This window comes from Mustela erminea, chromosome 10, assembly GCF_009829155.1.
Source record: "Mustela erminea isolate mMusErm1 chromosome 10, mMusErm1.Pri, whole genome shotgun sequence".
NCBI lineage: Eukaryota > Metazoa > Chordata > Mammalia > Carnivora > Mustelidae > Mustela > Mustela erminea.
The window spans coordinates 98,265,330-98,282,022 of record NC_045623.1 but is presented as its reverse complement, the minus strand read 5'-3'; the positions used below and the strand labels follow the sequence as shown (position 1 = coordinate 98,282,022).

At 42.7% G+C, this 16,693-nt stretch overlaps 1 protein-coding gene across 3 annotated transcripts in view; it reads right to left on the bottom strand.

The window, feature by feature from the left end:
* Positions 1-16,693, bottom strand: part of FBXO42 (F-box protein 42) — a 107,454-nt gene that overhangs the window by 34,933 nt on the left and 55,828 nt on the right. For all 3 annotated transcript variants that reach the window (XM_032302082.1, XM_032302084.1, XM_032302083.1), the window contains exons 2-4: positions 14,311-14,578; positions 9,050-9,166; positions 1,110-1,244 (exon numbers count right to left, since the gene is read on the bottom strand). In XM_032302082.1, the coding sequence (XP_032157973.1) occupies positions 1,110-1,244; positions 9,050-9,166; positions 14,311-14,560 (502 nt within the window). In that variant the 5' untranslated portion in view covers positions 14,561-14,578. The remainder of the gene's footprint in view (positions 1-1,109; positions 1,245-9,049; positions 9,167-14,310; positions 14,579-16,693) is intronic.

The following is a 16,693-nucleotide window of genomic DNA, read 5'->3' as shown; positions in this document are numbered from 1 at the left end:
GGAAGGAACAGGAGTTTACAGCTTTGGGGGAGCAAAATGTAGCCTCATCTCAAAAAGGTTTTAAGTCTCTGGCCTAGACATTCACAGCAGTCATCACAGAAAAAAAGGGAAGCATAAACCAGCCTTCCCAACCCTCTATAAAACAGAATCGCCTAGTCCTAATCCGTATTCATACCAGAGAGATGCAGTCACCCGTACAAAGATACCTGGTGAACTGGCTGTTTTGCCAGGAAATGAAACTCAGGTCTCTTCACTCTTAGCTCAGGGCACTTTTTACTATACCAAGTCACTTCCCATCTAATAATCAAAGCAGTAAATCAAGACCTAAATAAGAATCTGCTCAAGGAAAACCTGTCTCTTTAGTCCGAGAGTGAATTCCGACCTTGAAAAGCCAAATGAATGTCCGGGGAAAGCTTGCCAATGAATCTCGGAGAGTGCTTGATGCTTCATGGACTCTATTTCTCCATCACCCCAGCTCCTTCAATCTTGTGGCTATGTCTTTTCAAACTGTCCTGCCTCAAGCGTGCAAAAACAAATCCCCCACCCGCCTCAAGAAAGGTGAGGTCAAAAAGGAAAAAAAAGTTGCTTTTTGCTAGAACCGTGGCACAGTGGGGCTGTGCAGGAATGTACCTACTCAAGAATCTTCCCACACTCCTGGGTTGTTGAGAGAAACCAGCAGAGGCATGTTCCATACACTCCCCAAATATCTGAGCTGGCGACAACAAAAGATACTCATTCAGAGCTCTCAGCCCTGGGACAACAGCTTCTGTCAGTCAGCTATAGTTCTCACGATGCTGTGTCTGCTCTTACTTCAACTTCATACCAAAAAGCATATCACACCAGTGCAAGCACTTGAGAAAACCACACAAACGAATTCACACAGTAGCCCAGCAATCCTGGCAGTGCACCAGTACTCAGGATAAAGCTTTTTAAAAAATTTTTATTTCAAAGACCTTATACAAACACATTACTTTTGGCATTTACACAGCAGATCTGACAAAGGACCTGGGGCCCCAGCACCAGAGACCAACACCAAAACAGCCAGAAAGAATTACCATGCACAGGGAGTTACCTGGTAAGAGGACAAAGATCCGCATTTTCTTTCTTACCTGAAGCCAAAGGTCGGATCCACTCTTTGCTATTTAGGTCAAGTCTCCAGAGGTCATTGAAGGCAGCATTGCAGCTGCTCTGGGTACAGCCTCCGAACACATACATAGACTGGTTAGCATCGTAATAGCATGCACCTAGAAAGAAAACAATAAATGCATAGTTGATGTTTAACTCTGAAGCCCCTCTAACACTGTAATTATAGCCCGTATCATTCAAAGATCAATTATCTCACGTGTTCTCCAACTCTTTGCCAGATGCCATCTTTATATAACCAGCCTCTTGTCTTCAGATTGGTTAATATTATATTACTCTTTTTTTTTTCTTTAAAGGTTGTATTTATTCATTTGACAGAGAGAGAAAGCGTGTGAACAACCAGGGGGTAGAGGGAGAGGGAGAAGCAGGCTCCCTACTGAGCAGGGAGCCCAATGTGGGGCTCTAGGACCCCAGGATCATGACCTGAGCCAAAGGCAGAAGCTTAACCAACTGAGCCACCCAGGCACCCCTCACATTATTACTCTTTAAAATAAGGCCCAGAGAGGGGCACCTGGCTGACTCAGTCGGACAAGCATACAACTCTTGATCTCAGGGTCATGAGTTTGGGCCCCACGCTGGATGTAGAGATTATAAAAAATAATAAATTTTTAAAAAATGTGTGTGTGTGTGTGTGTGTGTGTGTGTATAAAATAAAACAAGGCCCAGAGAATGGCTATGGAAATGTGATTTCTGAGCACACTAAGCAAACTGACAATGTTGTCATTAAATAAGAGTATCATTCCAGCAAGAACACACAAGAATTCAGATTAAGAGTGCTCAATGAGTAAAATTTCAGTACAGCTGCATATTTAATCTAAATCTACATCATTATGCTCTAGGGCTAGGCAGAGGCAGAGGCAGAGATTCTATCAAGAAGTAACATCCCCCCCACTACCAAGAAGTAAAATCCTATGAAAGTCCACTACCCATACTTCAGATTGTTAAGAACTGCAAATAACAAAGGACAGAGTTTAGCTGACCTCAGACAAAAAGCCTAACTGCCAGAGTCACATTTCCATGTCCACTAATGGAGCTGAACTTCAGCATCTTGGTCTTCTCCTATCTGTCTTTAACTAGCCACTCCAACAAACATGAAAGAAATTTTCAACTGAACCAACTGGTGCCAGGCACGAAAGAACATTCTTTTCCTCCTGGTAACCCATACTTACAGAACAGAAATTAGCAATGTCCTATGGTTTCTGAACCTTAATTTGTGTCCACTATAAGAATCTTTAATAAGACAATTCCATAACTAAGAGAGTCAAGGGCTCATTTACGTTTCACCGTTCTTCAAAGACCAATTCTTGGCAGCTGTTTCCTTCATATAGCAGAAGAGCACAGTGCCTTTATTTTTCAAAGAGCTAGCCCACATTCTTCTTCTTCTCTATTTGGATTGAAACCTCAGCCAACAGCTGGGCCCCATGAGCTCCTTGCCACATGTATTTTAATCCCATACTAAAATAAGGCAATCGGCATTTTCCTGCTTCTCTTTTAGCAAACAAAGGTTTCTGGAAGAGGAAGGCACAGCCCAAACTCTGCAAATCTAGCAGGCCTGAAACGACAAATTTCACACACACTGTATTCTCAATGCCTATCAGTTATTATCAACGAAGCTTGGAGAGGAAGGGAGTCAATTCAGGCAGCTATGTTTAGAACTCAGATATAATGGAATGAGAAAATAGCCATCAATAATACACTCAAAAATTTTAAGCATCCTACTAAACTTTTGTTTATTGTCTATTTTTATTTAAGACACCTACATGTTGGTATGGGTGGGGGTGGGGAGACCCAACGAGTTCAATGGGCCTTTTAGAAAAAATTAAGAATTTAAGCAAATACCAGCGCTCAAGTAGTCATTTCCCTTTTACCAGCATTCTCCACCCAAACAGCACATTTTCTTTTAGAACATCCAGACCACTGGAATGTGCAATACAAAAGTTATAGTTCACAGTACAGTATGAATATTCTGCTAAGAAGTAACATTAAGAATGTTTATTCTAACTGCTAAATCTCTTCAAATTTTCTAAAATGGTTTGATTGCTCCATGAATAACTATTCCAAGACATCTATTTCCAGTTAATATCTAATAATCCCTACTCAAAGGCAAGTCAAATATTCACATGAACACACAGCAAGCAGTTCTTCAGCACCCAGCACAACTGCCTACTGCAGCATAATCCTCTCCAGTGCAAGGTCTTCCAGCTGTTTCGTATTTCCCATGATGCCTGGGAGTCACTCAAGAAATTTCACTCAACTCCAACCTTTGCACATTCAGATGTTAAATTCTCTTTTGTTTTCCACTTGTTTCCAGGGAAAGGTCCTGAGGCATTTATCCCATGCTTAAAGAGCTTTGCTGTCAAGTGTCTCACATCTACAAGCTAGGACATATTTGATAAGTAATTACGTAACTATGGAACAAGCAAGGCTGCTTATCTAGTCTGGGCCTGCTAGCTATTGCATGGGCACTACTAGCATGGGTAGGAAATGACCCGACCCTATGTGCAGCCTAAACCTAAACACTAAAAGCATGAGGCTAGGGACTCTAAGAGATCCTTCCATCAATCTGAAAAGGACATTCTCTGTTAGTCAAGACTTCATGATTAGTCATGCGCACAATCGCCAAATAGCTAGGAAAACTGGCTTCATTTTTGTCCCAGGCTTCTACGCAGGAAAGAAGCTGTACTGCTCCATCTTTGTAACACTTAATTTCACAGAATTCAATAGATTTCAACTCTGAAAGAAATGTCACGAAAGGTGCAAGGATGTCTAAGACCTGGAACCTGCTTATCCTCCAGGAGTCAACCACCTGTGGAGCAGATACCTTCAACACCCAATCACTCTGCAGTTTAAAACAAGCATTTCCTTGATTAAATTTCCTAGCAATGCTGTGGCATTTGTTATATACACTTATATATATATATATACACTTATATATATATATATATATATATATATAACAGAATTTGTTATATACACTTTACAGATGAGAAAACTGTGAGTTAGAAGAACTAAGGAGGGGCGCCTGGCTGGCTCAGTCAGGGGGGTGTGTGACTCCTGATCATGACTTTGAGCCCTATGTTGGGGTCCTGGGATAAAGTCCCGCATCATCCTCTCTGCTCGGCAGGGAACCCGCTTCTCCCTCTACTTACAGCTCTGCTCGCTTGTGCTCCCTCTCTCTCTGTCAAATAAATAAAATCTTTTTTAAAAAATTTGCTAAATAAAAATTAAAAAATAAGAGCCAAGGGACTTGCTTCTCAAGTTTAAAGTTCTTCTATCAGGGGTGCCTGGGTGGCTCAATCATTGGGCATCTGCCTTTGGCTTGGGTCACGGTCCCAGGGTCCTGGGACTGGTCCCACATCGGGCTCCCTGCTTGGTGGGAGGCCTGCTTCTCCCTCTCCCACTTATGTCCCCCCTGCTTGTGCTCTCTGTCGCTGTCTCTGTCAAATAAATAAAATCTTTAAAAAAAAAAAAAAATTCTTCTTTCGTATACAGCCTCTCTGACAATTATGGGGACAGATAGATGGTAATGAACAGTACAAGGAAGGAAGGAAGAGTGTTTTAGGGGTGTACAAGTAGATGAAGGAAAGAGCTTAATCTCCATGCAGGAAATATGAGAGGAGTTTATGAAGAACGTGGCTTTTGGCTTTATCTCTGAGAACATGTTCAGGCCATTAACAAGGGACAAACAAGTCTAGGGATGAAAAAGGAATAGGAGGGAAAGGGAGAAGGCAATCGCGGCATCCAAACGAGGCCATGATGTAGGATTTTTTTTTTTTTTTTTAAGATTTTATTTATTTGACACAGAGAGAGAGAGAGAGAGAACTCTAAGCAGAGAGCCTGATGCAGGGCTCGATCCTAGGACCCTGAGATCATGACTTGAGCCAAAGGCAGAGGCTTAACCCTCTGAGCCACCTATTAGGCACCCCTGACATAGGAAATTTAAGACATAATAAGGAGTCTCGTGTGGGTGGAGCCTAGTTGTGTGAGGATGTGGCAGAGATTCAGGCTGAAAGAGTATACTAGGGCCCTGAAAGTCCAGGGGAGTGGAAACTTCTGCATGCAGTGTAGAAAGGCTGAGTTTTCTCGGCAGAGGAGAGGTTTCAGACTTGCAGCGGATCCGGACAGGGGCTCCTGCCATTTTAGGCAGGTCCATTCTCTTTGTGTAAGAGCATCCCATTCACCACAGGACAGACAGCATCCTGGTCCCTGCTACTAAATTCATGCACTGCTCTCCAGTCAAGCCAATGAGCAATGAATGACCTTACATATTTCCAAATGCCCTAGGAGGTGGCACTGTCCCCAGTTTCAGAGATGGGTGCCAGAAGTGTCTAGTGCAGTTTTAGACGAAGTGAGAGAAAAAGACCATTTAGAAAAGATTTAGGAGGGACGCCTGGGTGGCTCAGTTGGTTAAGCGGCTGCCTTCGGCTCAGGTCATGATCCCAGCGGTCTGGGATCGAGTCCCGCATCAGGCTCCTTGCTCGGCAGGGAGCCTGCTTCTCCCTCTGCCTCTGCCTGACATTCTGTCTGCCTGTGCTTGCTCTCTCGCCCTCTCTCTCTGATAAATAAATAAAATCTAAAAAAAAAAAAAAAAAAAAAAAAAAAAAAAAAAAAAATATAAAAAAAAATAAAAAAAAAAGAAAAGATTTAGGAAAGATGGAATGATTAGCTCATAAAAGTGAGTAATGGGAAAAATAAGAAAAGATACAAGAGAGATTGCAGAAGTGGACGGAATCAGTAAGATTTGACTTTTGTTGCTGAAGGAAAGAGAAGAAGTGAGGATAAATCCAAGAATTCAAGTGTGTAACCAACAGAATGATAATGCCATTAACTAAACTATGGAGAGCAGAACATCCGGGGGAACTCCTAAGGGCCACGAGTAGCTGGCAAGATAGGAAACATCTGTGTATCTCTGTGGCAATATGAGCAAAGACCTGGAAATGCAGACCTTGAGCTCAACATGAGTCAAGAATAAGAAATAAAATTGGGCTCTGGGGAGAAACACAAAGTAGGAAGAGGAAGGCACTAAGGAAAGACACTGAAGGAATTTCTGGTTTTTAACCTATTCTGAAAAATGCCGACTTCCCATGTAACAGTTGTCTTCAGTCTGCCAGTTAGCACGCAGAGAGAAAGGAAACAATGAGAGATGCGCTCAGAGGAAATGAGACACAGCCCCTTTTTAAAAAAATCTAAGGCACATTTTCTTGGCTTTCAAGTGAAGATATGAAAAAATTTTAAGGTTAAAAACATATATCTAAACCCACCAACCTCTGAATTTCTGTGAGCTTACTCGCTGCACTTTTCCTTTCCATTTTCCCTTCAAATAACTATCTCTATTTTGTGGTGCTACTCTTTCCAAAGCTGTTAACAGAAAAATATTTCTTTCTTCTCTCACTAGAAAGCTGAACTATTGCTGTGATAATGATTCACCCCTGAATACTAGCCAGTCTGGTTTCTACTTTACCCAGATTCGCTCCATTTCCCTCACCTAGGGTTCTAAAACTACTTGTTTCAAAAAATCATCTGAAAAGTCTTTAGAAACCTTGTCTCCACTTCTTAGTCCAAATATCTGTAGGTAACTGAAGTTAACACCCCCTTGAACAATAAATTAAAAATCCTAACATAGGGACACCTGGGTGGCTCAGTTGGTTAAGCAGCTGCCTTCGGCTCAGGTCATGATCCCAGCATCCTGGGATCGAGTCCCACATCGGGCTCCTTGCTCAGCGGGGAGCCTGCTTCTCCCTCTGCCTCTGCTGCCACTCTGGCTGCCTGTGCGCGCTCTCTCTCTCTGGCAAATAAATAAATAAAATCTTTAAAAAAAAAAAAATCCTAACATAGATTCTTCTGTAATTTCATTAAATATTCCTTTCAAGAATTCATTTAGAGTCTATATTCCTGAAAATATTCAAGACCCTTTCAAAATTATGTTTGAGGTAATAAAATTGAGAAGGAGGAAGAGGAGAAGAGCAGGAGGAGGAGGAGGAAACAGTAGTACTAGTAGTACTAGTCATTGGGTTTGGGGTAATTATCAGTAGTTGCTGTTAATGGCCCTTTCACTATGTTGACATCTGCATGGATGGTCCAAAAGCAATGCCAGGTAAAACTGCTGCAGCCTGGGCAAGACTCAAGGCAGGGGTATTAAATTAAACAAAACCAGTTCTGACTCCGCAGACCCCTGAAAGGGTCTCACAGATGCCCTCCTCCCTGAGAAGCCCAAGAATCACACTTGGAGATCCACTGTCTTGGGGGGTTTACAATAGGACAAGTAAAAATAGCTCAAGAAAACTGAAAACACTGGAATAGTTTGGCCTGTTCCTTTGATCTATTTAGACTCAGTTCAAAGACAATAATAAATTGTAATTATGGACTGAATTCCCTCTGGATATGAGTACCACATACAGTCTGAGGCAGCCAGCCTCCAAGATGGCCTCCAACAGTCCTCACTTCCTGGTATTTATTCCGCTGGTCAATCTCTGTGTGACCATAAGGACTGAGCAGAAAAGTCAGTATTCACTTCAGAGATGAGGTTAGAAAAGACCATGGCGGGCGCCTGGGTGGCTCAGCGGGTTAAGCCGCTGCCTTCGGCTCAGGTCATGATCTCGGGGTCCTGGGATCGAGTCCCGCATCGGGCTCTCTGCTCAGCGGGGAGCCTGCTTCTCTCCCTCTCCCTCTCTCTCTCTGCCTGCCTCTCCGTCTACTTGTAATCTCTCTCTGTCAAATAAATAAATTAAAATCTTTAAATTAAAAAAAAAAAAAATAAGAAAAGACCATGGCTTCTGTCTTGATGTCTGTGTCTCTCTCTCAGTTCATTTTGTGGGAAGCCAGCTGCCAAGTAATTAGCAGCTCTACACAGAGGTCCATGTCCCAAAGAACGAAGCCTCGTGTCTACAGTTACTTGAGTGAACTTGGCAGCAGATCCCCTGGGCCCCAGTCAAGCCTTCAGGTGACTACAGCCCTGGCGGACAGACTGACTGCAACCTCATCGGAGACCCTGAGCCAGAAGCTCCCAGCTAAAGCACTCCCAAATTCCCGACCCTCAGGAACTCTGTAAGATAAACGTTGTGGGGCGCCTGGGTGGCTCTGTGGGTTAAAGCCTCTGCCTTCGGCTCAGGTCGTGGTCCCGGGGTCCTGGGATCGAGCCCCGCATTGGGCTCTCTGCTCGGCAGGAGCCTCCTTCCCTTCCTCTCTCTCTGCCTGCCTCTCTGCCTACCTGAGATCTCCGACTGTCAGATAAATAAATAAAATCTTAAAAAAAAAAAAAAAAAAAAGAAATGTTGTTTTAAGCTGCTAAGTTTTGTGGTAATTTTTATGCAACATGAATAACCAATAAACTCTCCTTCTGCTGAAGAGGTCAAAAAATATACACTGATCATGATGAGCACTGAGTGATTTACAGAACTCTGGAATAATTACACTGAACACCTGACACTAAGAAGATTCATAATTTTACTATTTAAATTTGTATTTTATAGTTAATACCCTTTGTGTTCAAAAATTTTTGTGTTACCCCAGTCAAATTCAGTGTTTGCTAAACATATACTATGTTAAAATAAAGAATTATTGTTAAGACTTAGTGCTAAATCCTGGCTACTCCCAAAGTAGGATCTCAGAAATACCCATGTGCACTCCTTTCCTTTGTTTCCTCTGACTTGACGTCAGATGTTCAAGTCTAAGATAATACCTTGACCTCTTTGGAGCAGATACTAGAAAAATCCAAATATAAAATTGTACCAGAGTGTCTATGCTGTATCTAGGCTCACACTCTTCCCTGACTGTAATTATAAAATTAATATAAATCCTCATTTTTAATTCATTTCATTAAAAGTCAAACAAAATACATGCCTCTGATGTAATTTTTAGAAATATGACTAAAGGCAGGGGGGCCTCTGCGCTCACGGTGAATACTTACTGTGTGAAAACCGCTGAGTGATCGGGGTTCCAGGGTAAGGGTATGTCCGACTCTCCCACTGAATGTGTCCTTCCTGGACAGCCTTTATGAAACCATGGTAACACTGGTGAGCTACACCTAAAGACAAAATAACAAAGGCCTCAGCCTGGATACGTCACTTTTCAATCAAATTATTAAAACTGCCTCTATTAACTATCTTATCACTTTTACAAGACTTAAGAATCCGGGATGCCTGGGTGGCTCAGTTGGTTAAGAGGCTGCTTTCAGCTCAGGTCATGATCCCTGGATCAGGGGACCCAGTCCTGCATCGGGCTCCTTGCTCGACAGGGAGCCTGCTTCTCCCTCCACTTCTGTCTGTCACTCTGCCTGCTTGTGCGCGCGCTCTCTGTCTCTCTCTCTCTCTCTCTCATAAATTAAAAAATAAATAAAATATGTAAAAAGACCTAAGTTTTTTGTTTTTTGTTTTTTTTTAAAGATTTTATTTATTTATTTGACAGGCAGAGATCACAAGTGGGCAGAGAGGCAGGCAGAGAGAGAGGAGGAAGCAGGCTCCCTGCTGAGCAGGGAGTCTGATGCGGGGCTCGATCCCAGGACCCTGGGATCATGACCTGAGCTGAAGGCAGAGGCTTTAACCCACTGAGCCACCCAGGCGCCCCAGACCTAAGTTTTTTTTGAGGAACGCTAAATTTCTCTGATTTTTCATTCAAAGAAGGAAAACAGAATTTCAAAACAAGAAAATCCATTCCTTTTACTTTACCAAGGTTCAGGGAGGTTAAGTGTTACTAAGCTCAAGGTTACAAAATTAGCTTGCACTGTAACTCTGCTCCCCTTTATGTCATATGATGGAGCAACACATTAAAATAATTGGTAGGGGCACGTGGCTCAGTCAGTAGAACATATGACTCTTGATCTCAGGGTTGTGAGTTTGAGCCTCACACTGGGCATAGAGTTTACTTTTAAAAATAAATAGGGGTGCCTGGATGGCTCAATGGGTTAAGTCTCCACCTTCGGCTCAGGTCATGATCTCAGGGTCCTGGGATCAAGCCCCACACTGGGATCTCTGCTCGGTGTCCCCCCTCTCTCTGCCTGCCTCTCGGCCTATTTGTGATCTCTGTCTGTCGAATAAATAAAATCTTAAAAATAATAAGTAAGTAAAAATAAAATAACTGTATTATTTACTCCAAAGCAAAGAGGGTGGGGGAATAGTTTAGTTTTCTGAGAAAGAGCTGGTAAAACAGTGTCTGGAATATAAATAACAGGCATTCATTAATGCCTATGGTTATACCATGGTAACCAAGCATATTCCATCTTTTCTTTTTTTTTAAAGATTTTATTTATTTATTTGACAGACAGATCACAAGTAGGCAGACAGGCAGGCAGAGAGAAAGGAAGAGAAGCAGGCTCCCTGCGGAGCAGAGAGCCCAATGAGGGGCTCGATCCCAGGACCCTGAGATCATGACCTGAGCTGAAGGCAGAGGCTTTACCCCACTGAGCCACCCAGGCACCCCAAGCATATTCCATCTTAAACAAAGAGATAATAATTAGCTTACAGGGAATTATGAAATGATGAATTTACAACTACAGAAAGCTATCTTTAAAACTGAGAGCTTTTACTATAATGGTGGATACATGTCATTATCCAGTTGTTCAAACCCAAAGAATGTGCACCCTAATGTAAACTGTGGACTGTGGGCAATTAGTGGTCCAAGAGGTTCATCAACTGTAAAAAATGTACAACTCTGGTAGGGGATGTTGATAGGGGAGGCTGTGGATTTTGGGTATATAGGGAGATATATGGGAAATCCTAAAATTTCAATTCAATTTTGCTGTATACCTAAAACCACTCTAAAATATCCAGTCCATTTTCCTTTTTTTTAAAGTGAGAGCTTAATGTTTCTGGAACAATCTTTTTTTTTTTTTTTAATATTTATTTATTTGACAGAGATCACAACTGGACAGAGAGGCAGGCGGGGTGGGAGGTTGGGAAGCAGGCTCCCTGCTGATCAGACAGCCTGATTCGGGGCTCAATCCCAGGACCCTGGGATCATGACCTGAGCCGAAGGCAGAGGCTTTAACCCACTGAGCCACCACGGCGCCCCAACAATCTATCTTTTTAACACATGAAATGATTATCTTATTTCAAAGAGCAACATTCTGAATGAAGAGTATAACAAATTATGTTACACATTTTTTAATTCATGTTACCTTAGTGGATCCTTATGCAGGATCAGAGTACTTATACATGTTCTCCAATGATGATTACTATCCCTTGGCTGAACTCACAACTAAGAATTAAATATTAAGGGATGCCTGGGTGGCTCAGTTGGTTAAATGTCTGTCTTTGGCTCAGGCTCCTTGCCCACTCCCAGCTCATGCTCTCTCTCCCAAATACAGAAATAAAATCTTAAGAAAAAAAAAAGATTTAGGGGCATCTGGATGGTTCAGTGGGTTAAGCCTCTGCCTTCCACTCAGGTCATGGTCTCAGGGTCCTGGGATCAAGCCCTGCATCGGGCTCTCTGCTCAGCGGGGAGCCTGCTTCCTCCTCTCTCTCTGCCTGCCTCTCTACTTACTTGTGATCTCTGTCTGTCAAATAAATAAATAAATAAATAAAATCTTTTAAAAATAAAATAAATAAAATTTTAAAAAATTTTAAAAAGGAATTAAATATTAGAAAGACACAGCCATTCAATGTGTGACAGCACTGCCAACTATACATTGATGAAGAAAGTAACACAGATTTATAAATACTGGAATGAGGTAAGGCAGCAAGGAATAAAAGACAGATACCTAGTGAAAGAACAGGACAGGGGGAAACTGTCTTGGCAGTAACTTCCTTCCCCCTGAAGATTTAAGGCTGTGAGTACTAGGTTAGGGTTTCTCTCCCTTAAAAAAAATATATCAAGGGCGCCTGGGTGGCTCAGTGGGTTAAGCCGCTGCCTTCGGCTCGGGTCGTGATCTCAGGGTCCTGGGATCGAGTCCCGCATCGGGCTCTCTGCTCAGCAGGGAGCCTGCTTCCCTCTCTCTCTCTCTCTGCCTGCCTCTCTGCCTACTTGTGATCTCTGTCTGTCAAATAAATAAATAAAATCTTTAAAAAAAAAAAAAATATATATATATATCAAAATAATTGGAATGCCAAAAAAACCCCACAAAAAACCCCTAAGAATAAATTCATATATTTCATTAGATCACAGTCCCTCGAACGTGATTCTTCCACTTCTATTTTAGAGATGAAACCATATACTCCCACAGGTTAGGCCCCCAGTCTCTCCTGGGGAGTCCATTAAGTCTACAAGTGGAAGCAGGCTGTGCACACCAGTATTACCAGTTGTGAGCAAACGAGCACAGGGCCCACAAGCAGTTACAGCACAGATGGTCCTCGGTCTTCAGGCTGGATGCTGAGCAACTGACAATGACCCCACGCTTTCTAAGAACCACCCTGATGAAAAGATTTTAAAACTCAGTTTGATGTAAAGGTTTTTCTGTTGTAACTCTGACTGCCTGTTCCCACCAGGAAAGAACAAATTAATACAAGCCTTGCTTTGATCAAAGATTATTTAACTGGCCTGATATCTTAATTTTACAAACAGGCCTTTTCCACTTAAAATGAAGTCAAGGGGCACCTGGGTGGCACAGTCGGTTGAGTCCAACTCTTGGTTTCAGCTCAAGTCATGATCTCGGCGTCATGGGTACCAAGCCTTTTATCAGTGGGTTAAGTGCTTGCCTTCAGGGCAGGTCATGATCCCAGGGTTCTGGGATGGAGCCCCAAATCAGGCTCCCAGGCTCACATTCGGCATGGAGTCTGCTTAGGACTCTCTCTGCCCCTTCATTCCTCTCTCCCAAATAAATAAATGAATCTTAAAAAAATAAAAACAAAAACAAAAAAAACCTGGGGTGCCTGGGTGGCTCAGTTGGTTAAGCATCTGCCTTTGGCTCAGGTCATGATCCCAGGGTCCTGGGACCAAGTCCCCACATCAGGCTCCCGGGATGCTCAATCTGCTTCTCCCTCTCCCTCTGCCTGTCCCTCCCCCTGCTTGTGCCCTCTCCTCTCCTCTCTCTCTCTGAAATAAATAAATCTTAAAAAAAAAAAGAAAGAAAAAAAAAACAACCAACCACCTGATGAAGCCAATTACCTGCTCTTGTTAATTCAAAATATAGTACACCTAATAACTATAACGTTTAGCTAGAGTTGAAATCTTGATTAGGAAATGATGGAAAAACAGGAGAAACTCATTTTTAAATGTTAAAGACATGCATAAAGCCCATATTGCTTGAGATAAAATTAAACAGTAAATGCTTGTACAACTCCACATTTGCCACAGTTAGCTACTTTAAGAAACACAATGATATCCTCATAGAGAACATGGACTCTAAACCCAGACTACCTGAATGTTGAGTGTTTGATCCTCCATTTACTACCTGGGTGACCTTGGCTAACATACTTAACTATGCCTCACACTCCATTTCTTCATCTAATTCAGAGTCTGTAGCCACTACACTGCCCAACAACAGTACGAGGTACATTAACGTTCATTATACTGTTACCCCATGTCCATCCCTACTTCGCCAATTCAAGAACAATACAATTTACCAGATTACTCTAAGAATATGCAGAAAAAGAATCTTCGTTTTAAAACTGCAAGTGGGGGGCGCCTGGGTGGCTCAGTGGGTTAAAGCCTCTGCCTTCGGCTCAGGTCATGATCCCAGGGTGCTGGGATCGAGCCCCACATTGGGCTCTCTGCTCTGCGGGGAGCCTGCTTCCTCCTCTCTCTCTCTCTGCCTGCCTCTGCCTGCTTGTGATCTCTGTCCAAAAAAAATTTTTTTTAATTAAAAAAAAAAAAAAAAAATTAGGGGTGCCTGGGTGGCTCAGTGGGTTAAGCCTCTGCCTTCAGCTCAGGTCATGATCCCAGGGTCCTGGGATCAAGCCCCACATCAGGCTCTCTGCTCCTTGGGGAGCCTGCTTCCTCCTCTCTCTCTCTGCCTGCCTCTCTGCCTACTTGTAATCTCTGTCAAATAAATAAATAAAATCTTAAAAAAAAAAAAAAAAACTACAAGTGGGATTAAATATCACAAAATTCAAGCTGTTCATAACACTAGCCAAAATTAAGAGAAAAGGAAAATGTACAGAGTTAATTGTCTTACACTAAATTTTAGAACCATGATACACTTCAGGGAGAATAGTGAAAATGAAAGTGGGAGTTCAAAAATAAATCATTAGAACAGATTTTAAATAAATAAATAAGCTTTTCCACTGTCCACAGTACCTTTGATAAGCCGATACCACTGTTTGCAGACAAGGGCTGCAGTTTTGTGCTCCTGGTATGGTGAAAGGAAGGACAGGATATACTCCAAAACCTCTTCTGGCAGTTCAGACATGGACCTGTTATGTCTTGTCTCCTCAGCCTCCAGTGCTGGGTGGGGCTCCTCATCCTGCTCCATTGTCCCTTCCAGCACAGCTTCTTCTTGGTCCACAGCCATGAAACTGTCATCTTCACTGTCCGAGGAGCTGGCCATGACATTCCACTCAAACAGCTATGGTAGGAAATGCACAAACATCAGTATACACTGTCAGAAGCTCTGAAACAACTCAGGCACACACATTCAAGCTGCACATGATGTCTTTCAGACCCTCAATGTGAAATTTGTTCCTCAGCCCTTTCCCACACTAGCTGTGAGCCGTCCTCATTTGACAGGTAGAGCTCATATACCAAGCCCATCCCAAATATCTAACAAATCCTTACAGGCTTCTGACTGTACTGTTTCTCTCACTGTAAACCAGAATGACAGTCAAGTTTTAGTACAACCATAAAACTAGAAGACTGTTCTCTAACAGCTCTTCTAAGACAAATTCCTGACTGGCAAACAGCAAAGGGTATAGCAACTAGACTCCCCCTAGGCATGATTCAAGACCTCAAACTTCAAAGAAAAAACAAACTGTGGGTCCTATAAAGAGTAATAAGAGCATTCTGAGGACGTGGATTAAGAAAAGTTTTTCTAGGGATGCCTGGGTGGCTCAGTTGGTTGGATGACTGCCTTCGGCTCAGGTCATGATCCCGGAGTTCCAGGATTGAATCCCACATCAGGCTCACAGCTCCATGGGGAGTCTGCTTCTCCCTTCTCCTTCTCTCCTTCTCCTTGCTCATGCTCTCTCTCACTGTCTCTCTCTCTCAAATAAATAAATAAAATCTTTAAAAAAAAAAAAAAGAGTTTTTCTAGGGGCGCCTGGGTGGCTCGGTGGGTTAAGCCTCTGCCTTTGGCTTCGGTCATCATCTCAGGGTCCTGGGACTCCATCCCACATCCGGCTCTCTGCTCAGCAGGGGAGCCTGCTCCCACCCCCCACCCCGGCCTGCCTCTGGCTACTTGTGATCTCTCTTTCTGTCAAATACATAGATAAAACCTTTAAAAATAAAAGTTTTTCCGGCACCTGGGTGGCTCAGTGGGTTCAGCCTTTGCCTTTAGCTCAGGTCATAATCTCAGGGTCCTGGGACTGAGTCCCGCATCAGGCTCTCTGCTCTGCAGGGAGCCTGCTTCCTCCTCTCTCTCTCTCTGCCTGCCTCTCTGCCTACTTGTGATCTCTCTCCGTCAAATAAATAAATAAAATCTTAAAAAAAAAAATTTCTAGATTTTATACAAGGCAATTCACTTAAGAGGAAAACAAATATTCCAAGAATAGGCCTAACTAGCTAAAATACCATATATAAGGCAATATTTACATTGTCTTGCATCAAAATAGATCCAGGGAGTAAAACAAAACAAAACAAAAACCAGAAAGAGATATATATGCCCATCAATAACGTAACAGATAAATTGTGGTATATTCACACAGTGAAATTAACACAATGGAATACAGCAAGGAACTACAGGCAGAGAAGATGGGGAAGCAGGCTCTCTGCTGAGCAGAGAGCCCAATGTGGGGCTCGATCCCAGGACCCTGAGATCATGACCCAAGCCAAAGGCAGAGGCCTAAACCACTAAGCCACTCAGGCTCTGCTCAGCCACTGGCTGGGGGTTCCTCCAAAGCTGAGGCCCACCATGAAGGGACTAAAGGATTTCTTTAGTTATACTCCTTACAGATGGGCAGCAAGTTCTTTCCTGAAAGGACATCTGAGTTCATTTTCTCATTTTCCAATAAATCTATTCCTCTTGACCATACACAACTACCCAGATCACTCACTAGGACATTAAAATTTCCAGCATTCCCTCTAACACTGATGCAAAGAATAAAAAATAATGGGAAGAGAAGAGGACTCTTGAAATATACTTGGGGCTTTGAGAAAGATCTGCAATGTTCCAGGGTTGCCTGGCTGGCTGCCAGTAGGGCATGCAACTCTTGATCTTGGGGTTGTAAGTTCGAGCCCCACACTGGGTGTAGAGATTACTTAAAATAAATATAAATATAAATATAAATGTAAAGATATAGATATAGATATAGATATCTGAAATGTTCCAAAAGATGAGGGGGATGGGGAGAGCAAAGAACAGAAACCTTCCCCTCTCATTTCTACCACTCCTGTAATTTATATAAGAATTATGTATGACATCTTAAAAACCAGGGGCACCTGGGTGGCTCAGTGGGTTAAGCCTCTGCTTTTGGCTCAGGTCATGATCTCAGGATCCTAGAATTGAGTCCTGCATCGGGCTCTCTGC